The sequence below is a fragment of the Megalops cyprinoides genome, chromosome 5, assembly GCF_013368585.1.
Source record: "Megalops cyprinoides isolate fMegCyp1 chromosome 5, fMegCyp1.pri, whole genome shotgun sequence".
NCBI classification, from domain to species: domain Eukaryota; kingdom Metazoa; phylum Chordata; class Actinopteri; order Elopiformes; family Megalopidae; genus Megalops; species Megalops cyprinoides.
This window is the reverse complement of record NC_050587.1, coordinates 31,986-52,806: the sequence shown is the minus strand read 5'-3', so window position 1 is coordinate 52,806 and position 20,821 is coordinate 31,986. Positions and strand designations below refer to the sequence as shown.

The 20,821-nt window shown below is 38.1% G+C and overlaps 1 protein-coding gene across 1 annotated transcript in view; it reads left to right on the top strand.

The window, feature by feature from the left end:
- LOC118777393 (zinc finger protein GLIS3-like) overlaps positions 1-20,821 on the top strand; it is a gene marked incomplete at its 3' end in the record, with an annotated part of 76,245 nt that overhangs the window by 46,549 nt on the left and 8,875 nt on the right. Inside the window, exons 7-9 of the mRNA XM_036528230.1 lie at positions 1,427-1,565; positions 1,938-2,070; positions 5,411-5,486. Coding sequence (XP_036384123.1) covers positions 1,427-1,565; positions 1,938-2,070; positions 5,411-5,486 — 348 coding nt within the window. The remainder of the gene's footprint in view (positions 1-1,426; positions 1,566-1,937; positions 2,071-5,410; positions 5,487-20,821) is intronic.

Sequence of the window (20,821 nt, the reverse complement as noted above, 5' to 3'; positions counted from 1 at the left end):
ACACGTTTATGTCATGGAAATACTGGGACCATTTTACTTTCAAATTTGGCAAAGGTCGCAACATAACAGTACAATGCAAGCTGTGTTTTCCAGCAACCAAACTGCTATCTGCTTTAAAAGAGATGACCTCTAACCTGAAGTAGCATCTTGAAATAAGTTCTCTTTTTCATTACTTAAGCTAACATTGATCGCTAGCTAACTATCTTACATAGTTTGGCTGTGCTGGATTAGCTATTCAGGTAGCTAGTAGGCTAGTAGGTATAGTATTAAAGCTAACTAGGTAAGGAGTAGATACAGTGACAAAACACGTGAAATTTCACATGTTCATAACTGCGATTAGTCCAACAATTTTACATTACGCATATTATACATTAAAATGTTAAGCTACTCCTTTCTCACTCACAATGTATTTAGGGTGGCTCCTGCCTTTTCTAACTCATGTTTTCATGTAATGTACAGTTTTTTAATGAACATTGATCATAGACTTTTTATATGTATTTTTATTTGTCCTTATTGAAATGTTCCAAAACTATATGTTTTATTAAAAATAAATATTATTTCTACCCACCAATTATTTCATTTGGTTGCTTTCTTCTCAAAAGTTACGACGGAAGAAGTCTTACTGGGAAATGCTAATTTGTTTGTAAATTATCCAATGACCTTGCTCCCTGTCATTTGTGAGCTAGCGTGACGTCAATTTTCCCCTCAACGTTTCAACGTTAAAAGCATAAATAATGTTTAGCAAGCCCAAACAAAAAAGCGGCACTCAAAAGAGGAAGGAAAAAAGAAAGCAGGATAAGTGTACTGCTAAACTGATGAAATTAGACAGGTTTTTTATCCATGCTGCTTCATCAAAAGCTATTTCGGATGTTTGATAGTTGGAGAAATTAAACTGTGGTGGTTTGAGTCCAGGGCAGGCCATATATATCAAATAGTTATTTTTAGCGCAACAACAGCTATCCCCAGTATGTAGCGTTAGGTTTCTTCCCTTATTTTTTTCCCTTTAGTCATACCTGATGCGGGAGCACACCTCCAAAGTTCAGTGAAATGCTTGTATCTATATGTTGGTTAACTTACCTATTAACTTTGAAAAACACATAGCATATGTTTTCACTTTTCATCTTTGTAGCCATGTGTTTCTATGTATGGCATGGAAGCAGCATAGTGCTGTTGCTGTGGTATCAACATTAAACAGATACGAGTGGTGTTTTTTTTCCCCAGAAGCATTTCACATGGCCTTGGAATACTGCAGGTGTGCTTCCGCATCAGGTATGACTAAAGGGAAAACAATACGGGAAGAAACCGTGTGTGTGCACACAAGCGTGTGATTATGTTGGGGGGGGGGGGGGGGGGGGGGGGGCAAGAAAAATATTTGCTACTATGTTACGTTAGTGGTTAATGCCCTGTTCTTTTTTTTGTTTTACAGTTGAGGTCCAGTTTAGAACTAGACCAGAATGCACTGACTGACTGTCTGACCATCCAGTCACTGCAGCCCAGCACTTCCCCTCCAGACACAGGGGGCAGCACATTGGGCCAGTTAGGGCTTGTCCATGGCATGAATTCAGGTAAACAGCACATACATATAAAACCTGCATGAAATAATTATATCTTTACTGGCCTCTCATGGGGATCCTTTACATGATATTATTGCCATTAGCAGATGCTCTTGTCCCGAGCTACATACATAGGTTACAGTTTAACATGGTTATCCATTTATAAAGCTGGATATTTACTGAGGCAATTGAGGGTAAAGTACCTTCCCCAAGGGCACAATGGTAGTGCCCCACAGGGAATTGAACCAGCAAACTTTTAGTTATGAGCCTTGCTCTTTACCACTATGCTACATTGCTGCCTTGATCCATGCTTTTTCCATGTATGGTCGTCTCATTTTGACTTGTCCCACTAATACCCATTGCTTTTATGTCTTCGCTTTAAAGGTGCATTCACCAGCAACAGCGTCACAGCAGTTAACCACAGCGTCACAGCAGCCATGCCAAGTGCTGTTACATTGGGCCGCCCCTCCCCTGGTAGAATGGTGCAGCTAAGCTCCCTTCTGCAGGATAACAGCAGGTACTACATTGGTTGTATATACAGTTTTCTCTTCAGTAAAGTTCACAGAGTCTTGTTATTACTTCATGGAATCACAATGACAATGATGTGTACATATGCATAGTGCATTTAATCCGTAGATTTCAAAGTGCATTACTATGACAGAGGTAGCTAATCTGATACAGAATGAATGAACATGTAACTCACTCTGTGTGATGTACACCAGCCACTACAATTCCCACCATATGTAAGTTAGACTGGAGAGGCAAGGGACAGGTACAGGCACAGGTAATTAAACTAGGAATCATTATATGGCCAAATTGGCCTTTTGGTCAAGACAGAGGAATAATATCCATGCATATTTTCTGTACAGGTAATGCTAATCTGCTTTACTGCTTGCAGTTTATTTTGAAATCCTAAACGTAAAGGATTTTTGCTCAGAAAAATTTTAAGGTTTCAGGTTAAAATTTTGTATGGCAAGCTGAAAGAAAAAAATATTTTGGTAATCTTGAAACTTGATTTTATTTGTTACATCAGTTTGAATTATGTGTTAATAATCACAAAGAATAAAGCTCCGTTGTTTTGTTGACTGTCACTTGCTTATCAATGTTATTGTTAAATTGCCTGTTTTGTTGCTGACATTGCTGCTCTGGGTTGAACAATATAAGAATTTAGCACAATGAGATGAGTTGAAGGTTTGTTGATTCTATGACGAAATATGAAATTGTTTGTAAGAAACTGAGTCTGTCATCTCAACCAGCTAATAAAGAGCATAAATAATAAAGAGCTGATAGCAAGTTCTTTGCCAGCTCAGCTTAGCATGAGTGCTTGACAGAGAAATGTGTTACCAGCACATGTACAGTCAGGGCAAAGAATTTTTATGTGAAATACTTCACATGAAGAAACACAAAAGACCAGGGAGAATTTCAATCAGAAGTAGTTTATGTGGCTGACCCAAATGCGCAATTAGCCTACCATGGGCATGTCATTTCACATACCATGGTCTCCTTCCCAAATGAGTGAAAGTATTTCATAAGGCCTACTGACACAAACTCTCAGTCCAAACCATCAGTCACTTCACAAGGAGTTGACATGTAAGTATTTAACATGTTACAGCAAAATTGCATAAAATGAAGCATTTGAATGCTGTGGCTGAGGATCCATGTTAGTAAATGGAGGTGCAATGTGGCTGAGGGCCCATGTGAGTAAATGGAGGTGCAAGAAGGTCATTAGCTGACATTTGCTAAATTAACATTAGCTGTGTACATGTTTCTGCAGGGAAAAAATTATTTGGGATACATAGTATTCTTTATGACATATGTGCATATGTTATATGCAAATTGCACAATTGATTAAAATGTATTGGTCTATACTGGCAAGGTAGCTACCATGTAAATTCAATTCAAGAATAACTGACTGATTTGATTTATTACTCTGTATTGTTATGAATTGTTATGAATTTTACACTGGAATGCATTAAAATGATACATCAAAAATTGCTTTTGGACAGATTAGTCAAGTGAGGACAGTACTTTCATTTTCAAATAGTTTAGACTGTTTCAAATGCTCTTGTCATCCTGAACATTTTTCTTTTCTATTCCTGTTGTGTTTGGAACAAGTAACTATTTCTTTAGGCTTGGTTGTCATAGCTGTTTTGCTTTGAGCTCAGCCAGAATAATCAGATTAAAATGAAATATCCTTTTGAAAGGTGAAAGGTGCCAATCAGTTTTTTGTGAGCTGTGGGCATCAGATTTGGAAAAGTTTTTAGGAAGGTTTACAGGTTTAAACAGCCAGCTTCACCGTTTTCTGGTCAGACCAAGAAATTCCTCCATCACAGCACATCGAAGGCATAATGAAAACTATTTCTGCAGTGTTAGAGAGCCAGGTACTCATAGTATCTCATTGGTGGTGTAGCATCCCCGACTGATGCTTTATATGCTGATGGTTTATAAAGATTTGCTTTATTAACAATATAGTCTTCACAAACACACAGTAAGAGCTAAAGGAAGAAAACAAACAAAATACCATTTAACATTTAAAATAATACACTAAGAAAATAAAGCAGAAGGCTACCTATCTTACTATATCTCATTGTACAAATAAAGAATGTACTGAATACATTGTAAATTGTTACAGTCATATAAAATGAGTTCGCTAAATTGTTTAGAACAGTAATTCAAATTAAACTACACCGCTATTTGTTTTAATGGGACCTGAAAAGCTGAACACAGAAAACAATTTAGCGGTATCGTAGTTCAAAGTACGAAACATACACTTCACTCAAAACGGCCAAAATCAAACACAAATCCACTAACGTTGTGCCCCTATCAGCCAGGTGCCAAACAAACAAACAAACAAAAAACTCATGTACTTTCACGAGACCTCCAACACTTTGACGGTGATTATTTTCGTCCGCCGGTATTTTGCAAAACTTTTTTTCCGTTTATCCACCTCCTTTTAGCTTTAATTTGATTCTCCTCGATACATCCGGGTCCACACAACAACTGCGCATGAGCAGCAGACAGTATAATCAAATTTCAAAATAAAAGCGCGTTTTAAGAAATAAGACGCTATCATAAACAAATATGCATGAACACAAAAAGGGCACTTATCAATAATAATAGCTCAATTAAAGGTTATTTACAGGTGGTGATTGTTCCACTAGCAGCAGTAGGCACACTATTCATCTTGGGATCCAGGAAAGGCAACTGAGGAGTGAAAGGAGACATTCTGGTCATTCTCATTTATCTCAAGACTCTGCATTAGCTGATACTAAATTCATCACTCACTCCTGCTGGCGGGGGTAGTAAGTGATTCATAAAGTCTAAAAATAAAAATAGAGTCCTAGAAAGCAAATTGCTGTTATTGTTTTCTGTATGTTAAATGAATTGTTAAATCCCCGTAACTATTCTCTTCATGATTTTCTTCAGTATGTTTTCTTTCTTTATTAAGCATTTCTCTCAAAACCAGCTGAATTGTTGTTTCATGTATTGTTTTATTTATCCCATGAAAGAAAAAGGTTGAAGAATAAGACCTGGTAAAAGAGCACACACACTAGGCTATAACATGCCACTGAATGATTGGTATCTTGCCAGTTTGCATTTGTTTTGTGTCTCCTTCTTTCTTTGTGATGCCTGTCCTTTAGAAGATTTGTCAGTGTATTGTGTCAGTGACTATGGAATGCTCAATGTCTCAGCTGCACCATGTTTGATTTAAAATGTCTTTAATTGAAAATCCTGCATCATATAAAAATGACTGTGCAGGTAAAATAAAAGCATAAAACCTTTGTATATCACTATGTTCTTAGTCTGGCTAGTTTGGTTGGCCACAGGTTTAACATCATATCGTCCCACCACCTCAGCCCTGGGACACACAGACTTTCTGCCCTGCCAACCCCTCACCTGCAGCACTGTTCAGAGTCACACGAAAAGACCTGTGTAGCCCCAGGCCATTCCAACCGCTCAGCTGCAGGCGACACTATTTACCCTCAAGGTTTTTAACTTTTGCCTTTTACTTTATCTGTGTGTTTGTATGTTTTATGCTTGTATATTGGCTTATTGATATCATGCTGTCTTTATTATGTGTTTTAAGGCCAGAGCTTTAAAGCAAACAAAATTTTGAATGTAAAAAAACAAAATTTATTATGTAAATAACAGTTGGAATGCATTCAGTCCATGCAGTCTATCTGTTTTGGGTTTCAGTGACCATTTGATTTGTTATTTTAAAATATTACTAACTGTAAACATAATTTACTATATCTTACCCTGATGCATGAATATAGCAATCAATTACAAACAGTTGATCATGAAAAAACATAGCAGAATTGTGGACTGATCCGAATAATGGAGATGAAGGAAAGAGCTGAAAATTTACTTTTGAGCTATAAATTTATTATTGCTTGGAGGGGTAATTCCCTCACAACCATTTCTCCCAAAGTTTCTCACAGCCTATGCCAAATCAGGCTAAAAATAGACATAAAAAAATAATAATGCTACTAGCTGTCTAGACTGTGGCTTGTCTCTACCCCAGTCACCAAGTGAAAACTGACCACCTAAAATTATGTTAGTAGCTCGTTGTTGATGACAACTTCATAAATTCCACAGTTCTTTTGTGTTCTTTTCATTTTTTATGCATTACATGGATAGGCTGAATGTTTATGTTTAAAAGGCCATTTCAATATAACACAAGTTCTGCTTACTATAACATTTCCTACTGCCTAATGAAATGGCATTTTTAGATTTTATATATACAACTTATTGTTTATAGATGTATATCCTATCAAAAAGCTTGTGTGGGTGGAATCAGGATGAAATGTTCATATCTGTAGTTTACTTTCTCAGGCAACAGGTGGCAGTATGATGTATGTTTTTTCTTTTTTCTATTTTTGTAGGGAGCAGGGCCCACAAATTTTCTTGACTACATGGACTGTGGGGAATTAAACCTATATTTCAATTATTGTCCTTCAAGAGTCACTGTAGACACTCAATTATCAGTAATGTTTAACAGTTGGCATAGTGACCTGATTATTCAATTAGTGACTGATTGTTATGTTCTCATAAAACAATCATGTGGCCTATGGGGAGGAGGAAAGGCATCCAAAACACAGATCATATCTTTGAGTAAAGAGTACACCAGTATCCATTGGGTAATCTACTGACAGGATGATTTAATTTATTTTGCACATCTTGCAAGTTATTAATGTATCTCATGCAAAACAACAACAGATTATTTAAAACCACAAAACACACAAAAATACAGTCTGAGAGTGATGCATCTGAGGTGGAATCATCTGTCAGCAAATGCAGAGGAAAAGACAGCCTATGTTCAGATGCAGCAGATGCCTTTGTAAGTACAAATATTTCCCATGGTTTCCGTTAACCCCTCATTTACGGAATTTTGTAAGCATTGATGGAATTTAAGGTTAATGAATTGATGATAAAAGCTCTGATTTCCTCTGGGAAAAAAAAACTAGCTAGCTTGTGAACATAAAAGGAAATAACTGTATTGCAACATGCATTGCATATTGTTACTATTAACATTGGTATTTGATATATTAGATCAGAATGGCAATTCAGACATCTATTTAATAGCAACGTTCCCTACAGTTTAAATTGTAGCTAGCGCCATACAGTGCACAGTACTGTTGTAAAAACGAACGTATTTAATGTTAGGCCTTTTCTTATGCTGATAATAATATTCTTATAAATGTCCTAGTGTTAATTTTAGTTAAATACTGTTAGCTTTAACCAGTGGCGCCGTTAGGTCCAATCATTCGGGGCTATAGCCCTGAATATTTTAAGCCTAGCCCCAAATATTTTCGCCCTGAAAAAGGAGGTGCTTGTAGCAAAACAACAGACAGACTGTGTAACAGAGCAGACTTGCAGCGACCGAAGGTGTGATAATATTTATTTATTATAAAGGTAGATATAACTTCCCCTGCCTACCGATGCTGATCTCCCCCAGGCAAACGTAGCCCTGGATTTTTTCAATTTTTCAAAAAACGGGGTGAAAAACGTAAACACATCTTCATCTTGATAATTCCTCAAATCCTGCTTTTTTAGAATATATTATTTCTACTACACAGGCAGACAAAAGAATATAAGATCACATGAAGCATTAAGTATTTAATTAATCTTCCCTGAGTAAGTCATACAAGTTGCTCTTGTCTGATGTTCTGCATACAGTAAATAACATTTGGTCCCCAGCTAATAACTTTCAATACAATTTTGAATTGGAAACTGTGAATTGTGCCATTGTGGAAAATACTTATCTACAATAAGTCTGAAATGTGTCTGAAAGTGATACACCTTATTTTGTATAAAATTTCACTTTTTCATTTGGGGGGAAACTGTTTGCACAGAAACAAATGTTACTGCACAACTTCCTAAATTCTTGTTTCGGAGAGAACTTCTTAATGCGCTGAATGCAGAATTGCAGGTCTCCATGTGCACATAGTCTGATGGAAAGATCGCTAGTGAAGTGTTAAAATCAGTTTTCATGTTTTATCCAGTAAAAAAATGGGAAAGTATTTGGGCAGTTACTTATCTTTGATGTTTGTCTTCTGCCTTTTTACATCAAAGTGTACAGTCAGAATTAACAGAATAGTACCTTGGACACATGTACTAGATCATACTGATTAATGCCACGGCCTCAATTGGAGGCATAGTGTTTTAGCAACTTCAGAATTCCTGAAGCCTACATTTAATCACTTAAGAGGTCTTTTGTATTGGACTTCACTGCACCATCTACAACCCTTCACTTGATCACTTATGATGAAGTCTTATACACAATGCATTCAGAATCTGGTTAGTAAAATGTGGGTTGACACCCTATCACCCCAGGTAACTACTTTCATAGTGATGGGTGCAACAACTTTTTAGTGTCAATGCAACAATGCTCCAATAATAAATATAATTAATATATATTTATTTACATTTATTTATGTGAATAAATATATTTTCATTCCAATTTTGTGACACAGATTAACAGGTCTTGGAAAACAATTTTCTGAATACATTTAAATTAGTTTATATATTACATTTATTGAATTACATCATTGCATCAAATTTTTACTTGCAAATTGTATAATTGTATTATGGAAGCATTAACGAGAAAAATGCAAACATATCACAAGAAAAGCATGCCCTCTCTTCATTAAACTACTTCTGACATGGGTTTAAATGAACCATTCTAAGTAGCTGTTATTAATTACCTGATTTATTTAAACAAAAGATTGGTATCTCACTAAATGCATCTGTTTAGTATAATGTGTTTTGCTAGACCTAATTTTTTTTGATGTTATCATTTTTAAAATATCTGCTCTAAATTGTTAAACATAGTAAAGCATCAAATAATGTGGTTGACATCTAATTTATAGCATATATTTTTAAATCTTGCAGAAGCTGGACAAGGAGAAAAAAATAATCCTACCAGTTATCCACTTCAGGCCAGATATCAATCATCCACCCAAACTGCGCTTATCCTTGTAAAGATGCTGTTCAGTTCCATTAGCACTTTTTTTGGCTATTTTACAGGTCCATGTTAGCATTACATTTTTTGTTTGTTTTTGCAACAACAACCAATTTGCAATGGTGTTGCATGGTCAAATGCAAATTTAACACACAGTGTCTGGAAAAGGTCAGCAGAGTTTCCACATATTTACAAATGCAAAAAACAAAACAAAAAACATGCTACAACTAACATTGGTTTTGTAGGTTTCAAAAGTTACAGGTTTCAAAAACAATTAAACATTGAAGTAATGACAAAAGAGATGTGTTGCTATTACAAATATATTTTGACTGGGATTAATATGCTGTTTAGTATAGTCTTTGTTTTTATTATATATAAATGCCAATAATGTAATGCAATATAATATTATGCATTTACTGAAAGCTACTGTAGATAACTGGTTGACTGGCTGTCTTTTTAACCTATAGCACTGAGCTAGTCAAAATACTGTTTTTATTTTTCTTAATGCTTTATTAAAATTGTACTGAACAATAGCCAATCCTTCATTGTTCATCATCATGATTCAGTTTGGTCAGGTACTATATTTTGAATACATAGCTAGTTATCATTTCCTTTTATTGAAGGGAAAATAATCACAAAAGAGGGAAATAATAAGACATCAGCAATTCTCTGCTTTTTCAATTGGCTGCCATAGCCTGTCAAAGAAAGCTTGGTAGTGCTGAAGTGAAGCACCATGGAAATACCAGTTACTACTGTAGTAATTTTTATAATATTATGTGTTCAATAATAATGCATATAGAACAAAAATGTATGTTTCTGTCTCTTGCCTGTGTGTGTGTTTGTGTGTTTTCACCAAATTTCATCGTGTTTTATGTAATGTATTTAACTGACATGTAGTACTTATCTGCTTAATGGTCAGATGATCACAGAGGCCCCTTAATACACAAGGCCCTATTTCAAAAGTCCAAATCATTTTCAATATTTAAGGAACAAACTTGTACAGAGAGCTGGGATTACCTCTTTCATGAGCTGGGGGTGTGTTAAAGATGTACCCCTGCACTGGCCAATCTGGATGCTTGTACCTTACCTTTAAAACAGCCTTTCTCCAGCTCCAGGGCACACTGTTATTTACATACATCTCACAGTGTATGTAGAGAGAGAGAGAGAGAGAAAATATTTTAGAAAATATATATTTTTAGGCATATTGCAATATATTTCTGCTTAGAATTAATATATTTTTATGTATTTGTAGTATATTCTTGGGAGGACAACACATCTGTCATATATTACAATATATTTCATTATTGTGTGGGGTTTCTGTTGCCTATACCTGAGGGTATAGTTGTACTGGACTTTGACTTGGAATCTGAGGAAGGGGTCGCACCTTGCATTGTACTGCATTGTACTGACCAGTGTACTGCATCTGCAGGACCATGTTGTGGTCACTGTCTTTGATTTGACACTACTTTTCAAATTGTTTCTATATTTTATATGCATTGTACATGTATATAACTACTGCATCACTGTGGACTCAAAGTAATGGAGTTTTCATTGTTCTTAGAACAATGGAACAATGGTGGTCCACCTACAGGACATCAGAATGATGATACATCACAGTTTCATGTCTTCCCACTGGATATCCGCCTGTATTCCTGCTGAATTAACACCAGTTTGTCAATTCTACTCTCTGCATTTAAAAAGGAAAACAACCATCTATCACATCTAAAGCAGTAAGAAAGCAAAGTCCCTCCTTAACGTGTTTGGTTCTCAGGGACAACACTATGCATAATCATTGATTGTTTAGTTATCTGGGTGATTCATCCCATGCTCAGTACCTGAGCTCCTCCCAAGAGATAATTAATGGATCTATATGGGTTCTACACAAATGGAAGGAAATGAAGAAATGTAGGAAAATGAGTGCTGACTGATTTAATGGTAAGGAACAACATATGAAATGATAATCTTCTGTGTACTTTCCCTTAAATCCTAGTGCCCAACACAAATTAAGCATTTCTTTCTACAAGAATAAATAACAAAGTGCACAACCCCAATTCAGGACTGCAGTCAGGGCAGTCTAGCACCTGCACTCTCTTCTTACGAAGCCACGCACTTGTAATCCAGGCAAATGTCACAGATGTGCAGGTTAACCATACAATGGGCACTGACTGTCAGGACTGCGGCATCTCAAGCTGGTTTGTTTTTGTTTCCTTGACCATGTGCTTTTGTTTACGGTTTTTCCACTGTGTTCCAGCCCTGTGCACTGTAGAGGGTGAAATGCCCAAAATCCTACCGATTTGTCTTTGGGGAACGTTGTCCTCAGAGTGCTGGATTATTTGCTGATGCATCTGTTGGCAAATTAGCAAACCTCGACCCATCCTTGCTCTTGAAGGACTAGGCCTTTCTTGGAGGCTCCTTATATACTATTGTCACATCGTTATTAGTCCTAAATTGCCCCTGTCCCAACTTTTTTGGAACGTGTTGCAGGCATAAATTTCAGAATAAATGTACATCTTCAAAAAGCAATGAAGCTGATTAGGTAAAACATGAAATACCATGTCTTTATACTGTTTTGGTTTCAATATTAGTCAAAGTAAATTTACCCATTACTGCTTTTTGTTTTTATTTGCATTTCATTTACCACCCCAACTTTTTTGGAATTGGGGTTGTATTATTTATGGTTGTGATCTAACATTTTATAAAACGAATGCAGATGTCTGTAGATATTTTTGAACAAAGTAATGTCTTCTAAGTCCATTAACCAAGTTCTATAGATAAAATCTGATATATATTTGACTGAAGTACACATTAGTAAATACTGTATACACACTTGGATTACTCCCAGTAAAAATTAATGTGTACATGATGTATTCTTAAAGAACTAACAATGTCTTGTCTGAAATGTTATCATCGCTTATTGGTTTTTGGTTCAGGTGAACATGGTAAACAAGCTTCTGAAATATAAAAATGTCTTTATTGTTTAAAAAAGATAAAGTGTTAAGCACAATAAAGTTTTTCAACTTTTCCATTACTTTTGGATTTTGTTACTGTTAAATTTTTTCCATTTTTTTTTTGCAAAGTTGACTAATGTTGAATAACCTTTTTCTTTTTATAAAAATGAATACAACAAAATATTTTATAGGATTTTTCTTTGGAAAAATCCTATAAAAATAAATGGTCTTGTGTTTCGTAAAATTACTTCTAAATGTTTTATATATATAGTAAAACTATTATAAAACTATTATATATATAGTTTTATAAAATTATATTGTGAACAATTTCTATTTGATGTATATATGTTTGTGAGGAGAAAGCCCACTCAACATATACATGAATGTGAAAGTGCTGCAACACAGAAAGAGGACCTCGTCAAATATTGTAACACTAGCAGGGGAGAAAACAACCAAGTTGAATGGAAGAGATTATTGGACCTTGAAGTACACAGAGGTCATTCTCTGTGCTCCAGTCATCCCAGCTTAGTGTGGTCAGTATGTGGGTGTGACAGCATTGTGGCTTTGAGCCATGTGCACTCATATAGGTATGACCGAGATTATACCCTGCAGTATTTCTCTGTGTGGAGGAGCTCAGGCCATGAGAATCTGTGTAGTACAGTCAGTTCAGCAAAGATGTTGTCACAAGTGGTTGTGTCAGCACCACAAAATGACAACGAATTTTCCTCTAGCTCCACAGGCAATGCTGCTAATTAAACAAGTAAGGAGTGACAACACTAATGAAACGCCTCTAGCAGAAAATTACATTGAATGTTTCTTCTAGCACAAAGAAATTTGCATGAGTAAATATTGTGACAAAAAATGTGTTAGAGAATTACACTTGCCAGTTCAAAAAAGTATGCTGTCTTGAAGCAGTACAGGATAACTCTTTTAAATTTACAGCAAAAAGATCCACAATTTAAATGTTGGGATTTTACTGAATGCTGAAAACAGAAGGAATGATATATAAAAATAATAGACTTATTCTTATCATAACATGCAGACCTTTTTCTTATAACAAGTATTCCATTTAAGAATACTTATAGAAGATCTAATTTTATACAGTAACTTTAGAATAATTGTGCATTTTAATTTATGGCAGCGAGTGTTTGTGTCAGGGCTCCGCCCCCTTAAGCCGCAGTGTTTTTGTTTTTCCTTGTCCATGTGCTCTTGTTTTCCTTGCATTCCAGCCCCCGCCCCGTTCCCAGCCTGGTCCCCGCCCACCTGATTTTCTCATCACCGTCACCTGCCTGCTCACCAGCATCCCATCTCCTCGTTACCCCAGCTATATATATCCCTGCTTGTCTCTGTCTTGTTGCTAGTTCGTTTCAGTGTTTTTTTGCCTGTCTCGTCCCCGCTTTAGTTTTCCTGATCGTTTGCTGCATTGCTGATCCTGCCTGTTTCCCGACTACGATTTCTGCCTGCCGTTCGGACCCGATTGCTACCACTCACCTGCCTGGTTCCTGACCCTGTCTGCCCCGACTCCCGATTCTGATTTGCTCCCGGACTGCTTCTCTGTGTTTCGAACCCTGCCTGTCTCTGGAATTACGAACCGCCTGCCGATTTCAATAAAACGCCTGGAACCGGAATACCCTGTGGTCCGCGTGTGTGTCCCAACCACTGGTCTAACAGTCTGAGTTATGCACACCTATGGGTGATCTGAGAATAGGCCAATGTGGCTACCAAATGGTCTAGGAAAGGGGAAAATGAGACATCTTCCAAAAATTCAATTCAGTTCAGTTCAATTCAATTCTATTTGTACAGCGCTTTTTACAACACAAGTTGTCACCAAGTAGCTTTACATTGTTTCCAGGCCTGGGACCCCCTGAGAGCAAGCCTAAGGCAACAGTGGCAAGGAAAAACTCCCTAATTAACAGGAATAATAGTAATGTCGGTAGCTTTGCTCTCATTCCCGTAGCAGTTATCCAGACAATAAAAATCTTTTTTTTTGCATGTAGATTATGATTATTACTAAGTTCATGTGTACGAGGTAGGATGATTATACAAAGAAAAATCACTGCTTGTGTGCGATACCATCAAGGGATTGAATGCATGGCGTCTAGGTTCAACATTTTTGAATGCCGATGTGGTAGCCGTTCCCCACTCAGGGAATGTATAACTCATCTGAACTTGAATGGCAAAAAGTGTGATTTATTCCTGGAAAAAAAACCCAGTATCACCCAGCAATGTCCAGCAGTTCACCGACATTCAGTTATGGGCTGATCCACGCCTTTGTAACATCCAGATTAGACTACTGTAATGCCCTCTTGTCAGGATGTACAAATGTCTCACTAAAACCCCTTCAGCTGGTACAAAATGCAGCTGCTCGAATCTTAACTAAAACGGAATGCTTTGAGCACATTACCCCAGTTCTAGCTTCTCTCCATTGGCTACCTATTAAATACCGGATCGTTTTTAAAATACTCTTATTCACATTTAAGGCTTTAAATGGGCTTGCCCCTCCCTATCTTAAGGACCTTCTTCACCCATACCTTCCGCAGAGAGGCCTTCGTTCCCAAACTGCCGGGCTTCTCATCGTTCCAAGAGTGGGCAAAACTCCTATAGGCAGTAGAGCCTTTTCCTATCAAGTCCCTCTCCTGTGAAACAGCTTACCCACCGAGATTCGGGGAACAGACTCTCTCTCCACCTTTAAGTCTAGGCTCAAAACATATGTATGCCGTAAATCCTTCAGCTGAGGGACATGGCCTGGTGCTGGCGTGGATCATAGAGTCTCTGGTGGACTAAGTGGTCATTGCTGTCACTTTATCATGGACTCTGCCGTGATCTGATGTTGACTGTCTTAGGGTCGCCCTCATGACTATGCTGGTCCCTTGCCTCCCGTCCACTAGGTATGCTGCCATAATGTTAGCCTGCCAGGGTTTTCTTTCCTTGTTGCACACTGGCACCTTTTTCACTGCCCCTCCTCTCCTGCCTCTCTGTTCTACATCCCTGCCATTCTTATCATCCACTAATCACTGATTTCTGTTTGCTTCCTGTCCGGAGCTGTAGCCAAAGCGTCCCGATTTCCAGTCCTGCTACCTCGCTGCCCTGCCCATCACTCTGCTGTTAATTACTACTGTCTATTACTGTCTATTGTACATTGTATAACTTGTCTTTAACGCTATCTGCCCAGTGCCGGCCAGAAGCAGATGGGCTCCCCCTCTGAGCCGGGTTCTGCTCAAGGTTTCTTCCTGATAGGGAGTTTTTCCTTGCCACTGTTGCCTTATGCTTGCTCTCAGGGGGTCTCAGGCCTGGGAACAATGTAAAGCTGCTTTGTGACAACTTGTGTTGTAAAAAGCGCTATACAAATAAAAATTAATTGAATTGAATTGAAAACTATTTGTTGAATTGAAAAAAATTTGTGTGCATTTCCTGAAGATTAAACGCAATGTGTGGTTTCATGTTTGCATTAAGTATGTGTTTATTACTACTGCTCTTAATGTCACTATTGGAGTTGGTGTGTGCCTTCCTATCTCTCTGCATATATGCCCATCCCTCCTCCCTCTGTGTCTGACCCAACTGGGCAGTCTGAGACAAAGCTGTGTGGTCATGTGACTTCAAGCACCGGCTGAAGTCTGCAACTAATTAGGCTCACCACTGAACTGAAGGTGTCAAGACTGTCTTTCTGCCCAAGGGTCATTCAAATGGGAGAAATTTTGCATAAGTCACAGGCTTATATATCTGAAGATCATAACCCCTGAACAGGTGACGCAGAAGCTAACATGCCCTACAGAGTATCTATGCCACATTCCAGCAGTATCATAGCTCTATTTTTTAAAAAATCAACTCTATCTAATTTTTTCTTAAATCTCTGGAACAAGCTTGTTTTTTATTTGCATTCATCCTACCTGTTAATGTAGAGATTTAGAATGAAATATAATGCTTCTATATTGCTCATGACTAAAATGAGCAAATTAGTCTTATGCCTTAGTATGACAGCCATTCATTGCTATAGATCAGTGTTTCTCAATCCTACTCCTGGAGCCCCCCTGTCCTGTATATCTGCTGTCTATCCTTGCTGCTTGATTAAATCAGGTGTGCTCAGCTAATCAAAAGTGCCTCTGATGAGTTCAGTCAGGTAGGTAGAGCAGGGAAAGATGCCCCAGGAGCAGGATGGAGAATCAATGCTATAGATTACATCTTCATGACTAGCTGCAAAATAAATGCAGTAAAAATGCCTCAAATGTATGTGTGTGCACTACTACAGCTCTTTCGCATGTACGCTCAAATGGGTGTGATCATTCTAGAGTGGTCCCTACAGTGTACAGTCAAACCATATGATTAGAACAGTAGATTAGAATGGCTATTTACAAGTGACCCAACAAAGCAACATTCATTCTAAACCAGTGGCATCATTAGGTCTGATCATCTGGGGCTATAGCCCTGAATATTTTCGCCCTGAAAAAGCAGGTGTTTATAGCAAAACAACAGACAGACTGTATAACAGAGTGGAACTTGACTTGAAGCGTTTGTTGTATGTACAATACATACAACAAGAGCTGTTGCGACTTCTGTGTACCATATAAAACAATTATAGAAAAATCACGTCACTCCGGGGCTATTAGCCACTTAGAAAACTAGAGATTATCCGGCTAGCTAGCTAATGTAATGTAATTAGCTAGCTAGCCCTACTGTTCTTTACGTTAGTAAAGTTTAGCTACTTTAGTAGGGTGATTTTTTTTTCCAATTGATTCCATCGTCCACCTTCTGGTTGGCTAGTAGACCACTATAAACAAGTGGAAATTGAAATTAAGAACAAAACATTCTAGAATTAATATTAACCCATTTAAGCTCAGACACTATAAAAAGTAAATAGTATTTTTTCAATTTATTCAAATTTGATGAAAGTTGGTGTCTGTGTAGTCTGTGCACATTGCTATCCATTCGAAATTTGAAAATTGAAATTTGAAAATTTCATACCTCTTTTGTCAGTCAAAGTTCGAATTTTCTAAAATTGCCAAAAAATTTACAAAATTGACTTTACAGTACATTTTCAACCATAAATACCAGAAGTAGGCACACCTATATCACATATTTTTGTTATTTGACTTGTTCTGGGCTGAAATGTACCATTTATTTCATTCAGCTCATTCTAGGTTTTGTGTTCGAGCTTTTTTCTTTTTGTACTTTTTTAAGTCTCTGGTCACAAGGGGTTACTTTTTTGTACATTTCTTCTATTTTTCTGAATAAATCCATTTATATTTAACTGATTTGGATGATTTTCTCTTTCCTAATAGAATAGACTAATATCATGAGGAAATCATGATAAATGTTCACTTGTCTCACACACACACACAACTTACTGAATGTGTGAGATTTCAATGTATTTCAATGGAGACACCTACAATAACAACCAAATCCAATTCCTATATATAGTGCACATGTGCACACACAGATCTACTCACCTGCCTGAGAATGAACACACACACACACACACACACACACACACACACACACACACACTATTATATATAATATGTTACGGGTATGCCACATGACGTCAGGTAAAGGGTGCACGGAAGTAGGGGTTATGGGTCACGTAACGTCAGGGTCACAGGTGCACGAACGTGTGCACCTCAGGTAATTTAAACGTCTATGGCGGCAAGCACAGTCGTCGGGGAATTTGAGTGAGTACCAGCGTAGTATATTGTGCGAATTTAGTTGTCACTTCATGTTTAAGAGCAGCTTTATGTATAAAGTTCGTGAGACAGTGGTGCATTTTTTTGTCGAGTTTATTTTCTAGTTTTGTTTTGTTGTTTTGGGTAGGATGGTGGAGCCGGTCCGACGGTCTATTGCAGACTGGTCGGTCCCCTCCGTTTCATTTCATTCTTTTGCGCACCGATCTCCAGATCTCCACTTTTCTTTACTCCACATTACCTTCTTCCCTCTCTCAAACCACTCTTTCTAAAACTCCTGTGCACTGCTATCTCTCCAACTATCTTTCTCTGATCCGTATAAATACTGTTCAGCCAGTTAAAACTGCGAAGCACTCGCCGCTGCGTCTTCTGCCCGGCTGGATCAAACACGGAAGAGTGAGTAGCCGGGTTGTTGTACTATTATGTGCGGAGTATTTGTCCTGCCAACTGCCCCGTGACTGCCTGTAGTCACCTTTGGCAGGAGTCTGGCCGTAACAAATATAATAATCCCATAATATATATTATATATTTATTTATATATTTATTTATATAATAAATATACAATAAATTCATTCATTGATCATGACTTCCAATTGAACTTGTAGTATTTACAAATAGTTAGCTTTGAGCTGTCTTGTTTTGTCTATAGGGACATGGGCTCTAACACACCCCTCTTAGCACTTCTCAATAAATTGTGTTTACAAATAGTGTACTCCTGAACTTCATGCTTTGCTTAATTTGAGGGAGAAGTGACCTCACATAGTACTAAATGTCACTGCAGCATTTGGATGCATCCAATATACAGGGCAGAGAAACTGCAAAATGGCACATCGCAAGAAAATATTCACTGTTCAAGAAGTGAATGATATAATTCAATCTGAAGAAACTGACTGGGCAGATATTTTTATTATGCCACCTGATGAAAGTGAAGACAGTGCTGAGGAGAGTGGGGATGATGAAATGGGTGGAACCATAGACAATTTGTCAGCTTGTCAGTTGGACCACATAGCAGATGCCACTGTCTACAGAAATGGTGAAGAGGAGAGACTATGCTCTGAATCTGAGGAAGACGAGGAGAATGAAGACTTGCCCACCACCTCACAAGACAGCAAAACTAAAAGACAGTGGATAAGGGGGAAAGATATTCCCAGGTACCGGCAAAGCCAGTTTCAGTGGACAGCTACAGAGGAACATACTGACAATGACAATGATGAGGTTATACAATTCCTTTGTGATCAAAGCCAATTGTATGCCTCATTCAAAGGCAAACATGACCACCATGTGTCCCCATTAGAAATGCTAGCATTTATCACCATGTTCCTTATCAGTGGCTACAGTACAGTACCACGAAGACGGATGATGTGGGAGGAGAGTGAGGATGTAAACAACCCCTTGGTCTGTCAGGTGTTGACAAGGAGATGCTTTGGAGAGATTCTACAATATCTCCATCTCGCTGACAACACTAACCTCCCCCTAGGAGATAAACTTGGAAAAGTTAGGCCGCTGGTTGAATTAATGAACAAGAAGTTCAAGCAATTCATGAAGGGCAAGCCCATCTGATTTGGATACAAAATGTGGTGCCTCAACACACCGCATGGCTACCTGGTGCAGTGTTAGCCATATGCAGGAATGGCTGACAAGAAGCTTGGGCTTGGGCTTGGTCTTGGGGTTGCAACGGTCATGGACCTAACTGGCTTACTACAAGCAAATGAGCTTGTAGGTGACATTTGACAACTTTATCACCTCAGTTCCACTCCTGCAGGTGCTTGGTGAACAGGGATTAGGTGCCACTGGGACTCGGACAGCCAACAGGGTCCAAAACTGCCATCTACAAGCACTCAAAGGTATGAGTAAGACACCAAGGGGTACATATAACCACTATTACTCCCCTACCAGCATGGTGGTAGTGACACAATGGCATGACAACAGTGTTGTCACATTGGCTTCCAATTGTCAGCCTAACAACCCCATTGGGAAAACCATGAGATACTCCCGAGCTGAAGGCAAGAAACTTCAAAAAAGTATTTATTTAAAAAAGTGGTGGGCCCCATTCTACATGTTCATGCCTGACGTAGTTATGCAGAACACATGGCACAGAAATGCCACTGGATCAGCTGGCATTCAGAAGAGGGCTTAATGTTGGGGGTAACGAGTTACAAAGTAATGTGTTACTGTAATTTAATTACTGTTCTTCATAATGAAGTAAAGTAACGCATTGCAGTTCAAATTTTAGTTACTACATTACAGTTACTGGATTATTGAAATGTCCTTTCCTGTGTTACCCACGCCTTGTCAATAGAATGTTTTTTGTGCTGCTGAATATTTAAATTTAACTTATACAATGGATATTTCTGGTCCTGGGCGCTTGTGTGTTTATTTTTTGTCATTGGTCAGAAATGTGAATGGTGAATGAGGCCACGCTTTACAGGCAAGACACGAAGTGCATGCATGCTGAGGCTGAGCTGAGCTAGAGGTACAGTTGCTGTAGGGATTGATTTGAGTCACAGATATTAGATCAGAAAGAAAATTCACATGGAAGAAGAGACAGGGGGCTTCAATAACTGGAGATACTCTCATTATTTTCAGTTTACTGGACGGAAAGACAAAAATATTTCTGTGAAATGTAAGCTATGCCCAGGTGAGAAACACCTTTCTACCGCTGCAAATTCAATGTGCAACCTGTCCAAGCACCTATTAAGACAACATGACCGTACAAAGCTTGTGGCGAAAGATCCCCATGCCCACACTGATGGAGAGACTAGGAGTGCCCCAACACCACCTAAACAGGCTAAACTTGATTCACGTCCGGGAGTGCAGGGGTCCAGGTACGTAGTGGAGGAAATGATTCCTGTGTCTACTATAGAATCACTGTGTTTCAGACAAATATCGAGCAAAATACCCATGACTTGAAGTGTGCCGCCATCAGACAGGAAAACGTTTTCGAGTTACTTGGACAATGTTATGGTGATATAGAATCTGACCTTAAAAAGACTTTTGAGGGCTTGGAGTATGTTTCCACAATCGTGGACATTTGGACCACTAACAATAAAAGTTACCTTGGAATGACCACCCGTTGGAGTGACCACAGTAATTTTAAGCGTGAAAAGGCTGCTATTGCGTGCAAAAGAGTCAGAGGATGACATACATACGACGTAATAGCCAGTGAAATTGAGCAAGTTC